General features: G+C 33.6%; 1 protein-coding gene across 1 annotated transcript; it reads right to left on the bottom strand.

Annotated features, from left to right (window-relative positions):
- Positions 1 to 6,729: 6,729 nt before the first annotated feature.
- LOC149568195 (pathogenesis-related thaumatin-like protein 3.3) lies at positions 6,730 to 7,753 on the bottom strand. The gene is made up of 2 exons (XM_089821197.1): positions 7,671 to 7,753; positions 6,730 to 7,544 (listed from the first exon to the last, which is right to left on the bottom strand). The coding sequence occupies exons 1-2, from the start codon at positions 7,732 to 7,734 to the stop codon at positions 6,904 to 6,906; spliced, it is 705 nt and encodes a 234-aa protein (XP_089677323.1). The 5' UTR covers positions 7,735 to 7,753; the 3' UTR covers positions 6,730 to 6,903.
- Positions 7,754 to 8,281: the final 528 nt, after the last annotated feature.

Raw genomic sequence — 8,281 nt, 5'->3', positions numbered from 1 at the left:
TTTTTTTTCCTAGATTTTACTCCATGTACATTCTATTAATTTCTTTTCACATTTTTGCACTATAGTGGATATCTTGGTTATTTCAGGTTTGGGGATCATTTTTGTTGCTTGGGATGGCTCATCTTGGGCTAAACTATCTATTGTACTAGCCTTATGTCTCTTGGGATTTTTGTTGACATCTATTGTAGCATGTTTATGCAAACACACTGGGATAAAATGTCACAATTCATTTGTATTTTTGTTTTCATTATTTTATCTTATTTTTCCTTTTGATTCAAGTGGTGTAATATGAGGGCACTCATATAGATATTATTAGGATCTAACATATCTTGTGCCTTATTGTACATGCACTAGTTTGATTAAGTGCCATGGGGGTTTATGTTTTTCCTTTTTAAAATGTCATTTACCTTTGTCCAGTAAGTGTCCCTTCCATGACATTAGCCTCATGATGTGTTTGAGATTGTTCACCTTAGTATATTATTATACATATTTATTTATGCATCTTGATTAGGATTCCTTGACAAATAGTTCTTATTGACCACTTTTTTTAGTTTCATGTTACCCCACCCGTGTTTTCATTAGGGGTGGTTCTCCTATTGGTTCTTATAATTTCATGGTTTAATAGAGTGAGCTATGTACTCAATTTTCCTATGTACTAGGAAGATATAATGGCTAGGTACCTATGCATTTTGGTGAAATTGATTATTTACCACATAGACACTTTTCTTTTCATTCTTAATTTGGATGCATCCTTCAATTTTTTATTGATCAACTCTTCAATCTTTGGTGTTTTATGCCACATTTATCTTCTAGTTTAGTTGTTTTTCTTTGTATGCCTCCTGATTTGAGTAGTATCATATGAGGACACTGATGCAAATTATAGTCTTATCTACCTTTTCAAGTTCTATTTGAGTGGAGGTTCTTTGGATCAACAGTTATTTTTTGAAAGAGCTTTACAAGTTCTTGATACTTTAGTGGTATTCTTCATGACCATCCTTTTGGTCATATCTTCTAGGACATTCTCTAATTTGGAGGCTTATGTAGTCCTTCACTGGTGCTTTTAACATTCTTTCCATCTCTTCTTGAAGTAGAGTTTTTTCCTCACAATTTTCTCTATTTCTTCACTTTACAAAGATTTGGTTGTTCTTGGGTACCTCATCAAGCCTTTTTACAAGATCACAAACTTTTAGTAGTGGTTTCTAATTTTTTGGCTACTCCCTAAGTTTATCTTAAGGGTGTTAGAGTAATACAATATTTCTTTATTAATTAAATTATTTTGGTTTAATTATTAAGTCACCTATTATCTCTAGTTTAATTAAGCTAAACATTAGACACATAATAATTAATTCTTTTATTAAATATTATAATGCAACCTAGGCAAGTCACCTTTTAGGGCTTTGACCTCCTTTTATAAGGATTGATCTCTCTTTTGTAACATTTATTCATTCAATTGCAACATCTTCTCTTTCATGGATTTTTGAATTCAAGACTCTATAGTGTTGCTTCTTTATTTCTATGATAGGTGTTTGCATGCAAGTGATTCTTGGGAGTTGTGGGTTGATCTTTCCTCAACTTCAACATAAGGATCCTTGTTAAGGATTTTTTTGAGCTACTACTTTATTTCAAAAATGGTCTGGTTCATTGTAGCCTATGTATTAAATCCTATGTATTTTCTTGAAATAAATTGTTTCCTATATTCCTATGCTCTCATCTATTTTAACAGTGACCTTTAGGTAATTGTAATACATCATTGAGCTAGGATAACTTTATATGTAAATGACCAATCACTTTTACTTCTGAGTTTATATAATACCTATGAACTAAAATGAAGTAAAGTTGCAAAGTATGCTTCCTAGACTAGTCTATAAGAGGATCTATATATGTACACTAAATTTAATCTTAGAATTATATAATATATGTAACAAAAACAATATATCCATAACACAATGACAATATTGAGAAAACTCGTTTAGAAGTAAAGAATCATACTCTCTAAGTGTGAAATATGCTTATTATCAATAATAAAAATTACAATACAATATCTAAGGAAACACTCATATATATATCATCAAAAAAAAATTGAAAACATCTAGTAGTATACTAGTACTTGCAAGCTCATTCTTAATCTTTTACCTTAAGAATCCAATAAATATAGAATTAAAAGTGTGGAACCATGAGTCATAAACTAAAATTCATGAGAAAATATAATGAACCATAATATAAACCAAATCATGGCCTCAAATTGAGATTTCCTCCTTGATCTTAGTCTTCTAAGATAAAAATAAAAATAAAATGATCTTTACATATATATTACATCATGTCATAATTTTTTATATGTAACTCTCTAAGTTAGGCATTCTATTTTAGCTCCATTATCTCAAATCAACGATCTTATGATATATTCTAATATATATCATAAGTTAACTTCATCTTGGTCAAGTCAACATAGATATTATTGTGTAGCCTTCATGGTAATTCAATCCCATACAAACCCATGCGAATTCATAATTCAATGAATTAAGATCACAATTTAGAGATTCCTTCCTTTGATTTTACAAAGAATATGATATAGGAAGTGTAAAAGAGTATGATATAGGAAGTCTTTTGTTGCACACAAAGAACACATCTTTCTCTTGAAAGAGGTTTCCATAATATTTTAGTGAATAAATACTTGAGTGCATGATCTAAGAACACAAACCATTAGTACAAAAATAGAACATATTGTTTAAGGTTCAATTATAATCAAATATTTTATGTAGAAATGTGTATGTTGCAATTGTTAGTTACATATTTTCTCTAGATAGATTGGATAGTTCTAAGTACAAGGTTCTCATAAGAGAATATATTTTTCTAGGCTCTACCTAGTTTGTAATGTTTGAGCCTTAGGAAAAATCTATATCGGATTGCACTACTTGATTGATAAAATTTTAATGGTTTATGCCAAGTTTATATATTTGTGTGTTTTAATTTATCTTATAAAATTTAGAAGAATTGTCCAAGTAGAAATCTATCCAATGATCTTGATGTATTTATAACTAGATGAGAGTTTCAAGAGATAATGAAATACATCTTTGGGGTTGCATTTGATAAATTTGTATTGTTCTTGATTAGTTAGTTATCTCAATAATTGTAAAAATATTTAAAATGTTTAAAAGAGTTTATATATGTATAGTAAAAGAGTACTTTTTAACGTAATTAATTTATAATATGAATATAAAAAATACATATAAATATATCTAGAAAAGAGAGGAATATAAAATATCATTTTATCTTTGCCAAGGATTGAATTCTTGTTGTAGCATTCATTTTAATTTAAATACAACCTCACCTTTTACTTAGTAAATTGCTATAGTATTGAGCGTTACTAGAGAAATATTTGTGTAACATAAAGTGTTTTGCTAGAGACATGTATGTGAGAAATATTTCTCATTTTAACTAAGAAAATAAGTTGAAAAGAATATACATCCACCCTCTTATCGATATATTACATAAGGTGAATCACAAAATCTATGCATACAAACAAACACTAGCATAGATTATGTTAGAATGAGGTTTATAACATTACCTCCCTCTTTAAAGATACTTTCTTGAGAATGTGGACTACCTTTAGTTATATAGAATATTTATATTATAAGCCTTTCTAAGCTTATCAATAGGAGAAGTGCAAAGGTTATTGAGAGTTTATGAACTATAAGTTCTATTTCTAAGATAATGAATATCTCATTATTTAACATAAATAGTTTTGTAGCATTTCCAATCACTTTCTTGAGGGAAAGGACATGAAGAATTAGGTTGATTTTTGGAAAGGTTGGGAGTACAAATTTGTATTTTATCCCATTTGAATCTTGCACCTATGATAAAAGGTATTAAAATCTAGACCCTAATAATAACCTCTCTTTTAATGTAACCATACAAAATTTTACAATTTTATAACTCACTATCAAGAAAATAATTGATACAAGAATTTAACTTTTCAATCTGATTAGAAAAAGTGATTGTTAAATTTCAAATTTTAAAATGATATAAAATAACTATAGATGTACAACTATTAATTTAGTTTATGTTAATCCTTTTTAATTAAAAAAATTTTCTAGTCTTTGTTTGACATTTGTAACAAATCAAGATCAGAACCATTTTTTAATATTTAATAAATATTTTATTCTACATACATAAAATACAAATTATAAAAATTTTATTGTGTTATTAAGTTTAAATAGTTATATAATTTTAAGAGATTAGCTTGTAATTGTTTTAAATAAAATTGTGATAAAACCAATTTTTTTAACACTCATATTTATTTTCTATATAAATCTTTAAATAACATAAAGTCAATTAAATTATTTTTAATATCCCCAATGGGTTTGGCAATGGGAGGTGGGAGAAACAATGCTAGGGTTTCCTGTGTGAATGACCTTGATGATGGTGGTGAGGAATTTGAGAGAGATGAGCCTAATGGTAGGGAGGCAACACTCATCTAACTATGGTCCTCCTTTCCCTTCTTCTTTCCTCAAACTCCTTTACCTTGGCAGTGGTGGCTTTTTCATGAGGATGCTGGGTGCTCTGCTAAGAGGATATCAAAGGCTACTTTCTATCAGTTTTTTGGGGCCATAGGGTTTGTGTAGGCTGTCATTCTGCAATGGTTTCTCTTGGTTGTGGGGTGTGTGTCTAGTCTAGTTTTGGGTTGGGTGCCCCCTTTTTGGCATTGTTGGTGTGCTCCTAGGGTAGAGGGGGGTTGTCTTTGATGAAGCCCTCTTGGATTCTCTTCTGGGGCTTGACATTTTGAGTGGGGGTTCCCTTCTGGTGTTTTTCTCGACTCTCATTTCTTCTGGGTACTCCTTTGCTATTTAGGGGAGAGGTGGCTCCTTTTGTGTTGTTGTTGTTATCTCTTTTCCCTATATCCATCCTTTTACCACTACTATTTTGCTATGTTTTATTATCAAAGTGACTAATTGTCTCTCCCCTTATTTAACTCCTTTTGAGGTGGGGTCTTCCCAAATGGAGGTGGGGATTTTCCATGCATTGTTTGGTTGGAGTAGGCCCTTTGGATATCTCTTGACTTATACTTTCCATATTGAGGTGGGAAAATGTTCTTTTGAGGTCGAGGTTTTTTATGTTGGAGAGGTTGAGGCCAATTCTTCAAGGGTTTTGCTCCTTGCTGACCGCTGGTGGAAGGGAGGGATGAGAGATTTAATTTTTTGGATTGGTGCTTTGGCATGCTCTAGCTACAATTTGGCCGATGTTCTTCCTATTGAATGGATCTTGGGTTCCTCATGTCCCCCTATTGATGATTAGGGATGTTGATTTGGACATATTTTTCCATGTCGTGAAGGTGGTTATGATCTCTGCTAAGGAGAGATCACCTTTGTTGGATCAATGACAATTGATGGTTTTGCTCCCCATTGTCTCATCTAGGTGACTTCCTATGGAAATGGAAGTTCCTATTGAGGAAGAGGCTTAGATTTTTAAGGAGGGTTAGAATTGGTCATTTAAGGCATGGTGTGGGTGTTGGTGGCCTTCTCTATCTTTTTCACTCTTGGCATCTTGGGGGATGTTGACTAGATGTTATTTATCTTTGGCTCTTCTCTTTGCTACCCCTATTGATGTGGTTGTGTTGGGGAGGAGTTCCTTAAGTTTTGTGGGTTTGTGTAAGTGGATGATGTTGTTTCCACTACTGTTCTTCAAACCTAGCCCTTTCTCTTTTAGTTGGGCTACTGTAATGTTGGTGTAGAGCCTTCTGTTATGTATTCTAAGTAGAAGGAAGTTTCTTGCTTACAAGGGCCACTCTAGAAGACTAGATGCTTTCAATTTCAATTACAAGAAGCCTAGATCTTTTTTGACCTTTGGGTTTGATGGAGAAAGAGAGATAGGTTTTTTGATGCTTGAGTTTGGGTACTACACTTTCCAAGGTTGATTATGTCTCACCTTTTGTTTCTTTTCTTCCCAAGCCTGAGTGTTTGTTGGTAGTTTTAAAGGGCTCACTTGGGTCCTTTGCTATTATTTTTGGTTAAAGACAACTACCTTTGTGGGGGTTGGTCTTATGGTGCTCTTTGACAACGCCGAGTATGGTCGGTGGTTGGGCCGCATTCAAACCTTAGTTTTGAAAAGAGGTAGGCATTAGATGTTGAATTTTCTTGATGTTGGGCACTAGGTGTTGCTAAAGTACTGTTAATTGTATCTAGTGTCATTGATTGTACGACGGGTCAGCACATTTTTGCTACTTTTTATATAAAAAATATAAGGTCAAATATTTAAATTGTTTAAAAGAAAATTGTGATAAAAAACCAAAAATTTTAATAGCCATATTTATATTCTGTATAAACATTCAAATAACATAAAATCATATGTCTAAGATGTAGTTAATTGATGATTATGTTTTAAGATGTTTGATACTAGGTATTGTTAAAATGTTGTTTAATAGTGTCTAGCATGTACTGTTTGTATTAGAGATCAGCACCCTCTTACTACTTTTCTCAATGAAAAAATAAAATGAATTTGTTCTTATTCTTTGTATTACAGATCGTCACCCTCTTACCATTTTCTGAATGATATTCTTTTCATTTACATGCTGAATAGGTTTACTCCAACATAAGAAATCAGAATATATACAAGAATATCAAAACAAAGAAGCATCAAACAAATGTCTATCTGATCTATCTAATATTTATCATACTCAAACATCTAAATCACATTAATCTGCTAGATTGCTCGAATCCAGCATTCATTCAAATATTCTTTACTCAAACATCTAATCATATTAATCTGCTACATTGTTCCAAATTGATCCAATACTAATAATAGATTTTAACAGCTCAACGCAAGACGCGGAGCACAGAGATAGTGGTTCCTCATTATTTATTCCCCATACGGCTACATACATTAACTCCCCCCATTACGAACTCCTCCTCAGCCGCAGAAGACGACTTTATAATTAGTTCCGCTGGGGCAAGTAAAAGTACTCGTTTTATCATCCTTGGCATAACTGTAAGCCTGTGGGCACTGCCCCTTGAAAAACCTCGAGTAATCGGTCGGTCCGCAAGTGTTCTCAGAAGCTCCAGTACAGCAGTATTCCGGCGTGTTATACTTCGCACATGCACTTTTGCAGCCATCAGTCACCTTCAATTCAGAGGGGCACTTTGAATTGATGTCACTCAGGCACGTAATTCTCCCCTTACAATTCGGGTCCGTAGAAGTGGGAGTCATGGAGAGAGGAACATTGAAGCCATCGACGAGAGAGATGTCATAGAAATCCAGATTCATGTATTGGTTTAGGGCATACTCGGCCAATGTGGCGGGCACCTGCCCGTAGCCCTGGCAGGCGAGGACGCCGTTGCAGTCACCGGTTTGGCAGGTTCCTCGGCCGCTGCCGTCGAAGGAACAACCGGTGCGTGCCCATATTCTGGCCTGAGTTGTTCCTGCGGCCACTTGGATTGTCCACGTCTGCCCTTGGCCCAGCTGCCGCCCTCCACCGGGACTCGCCGCTGCCCAGACCGTGTACGGGCACTGGTTCGTGATATCGAACGTTGCGGCCTCCACAGTTAGTGCTCCTGCAGTAATATTCAAGAGATTGCAATGTATAACGTAGAATCAGTTTAGGGTTTGTATCTACACATACAATTGTAAATGTTAGGACGACACAGATGTAAATATAGGTAGAGATGTGAGAAGCTTACCGTGGAGAAGAGAGAGTGCAGTTGCTACGAGAGCAATGCAAACTGGTATCGCTCTAGCTGCCATTGTTGAACAAGTTTTGAGTGGTAATGTGCTCGGAATGAGTGGGTATTTATAGGGTTAAATCGATGGCGTGTGATTGACTCGTAATGCCAACTTTTGAAGTCTAGATAGTGATTTGGCCGCCCTCATTAAATATCATTAAACAGGAGTCGTTGATGTATACCTCGGCGGGTCGAGCACGCAAATGGCCTTTGAATGGGACTCTCCACACATATCTCGAAGATAAGGTATTCTTTGAATATGCTTTCGTTCTAGTTTGTCGAATATGGTTTGTCTTCACAACCTTATCTCAAATAGTGATAATATTAATCATTTTCAATAATCATCATACACATCACATTTAAATGTTGTATCATAATAATTCACTATTAAAAATATATAAATAATGTATAAATAAGAATGCTTGTACAATTATACATGCACATAAGTTATATTGATCTTTGAATGAAACTTTTTAAAAGTATCAAAGATAAATATTTTGTAGAATATAATTTAATTCTTAATAATTATCGTGCATATCACATACATTGATTTGTTACCGTAGTTTGCT

The sequence above is a fragment of the Cupressus sempervirens genome, chromosome 3 (assembly GCF_028749045.1).
Source record: "Cupressus sempervirens isolate cs-2001-9-10 chromosome 3, ASM2874904v1, whole genome shotgun sequence".
Lineage (NCBI taxonomy): Eukaryota > Viridiplantae > Streptophyta > Pinopsida > Cupressales > Cupressaceae > Cupressus > Cupressus sempervirens.
The sequence above is the reverse complement of the archived record's forward strand: the minus strand, read 5'-3'. Positions and strand labels throughout refer to the sequence as shown.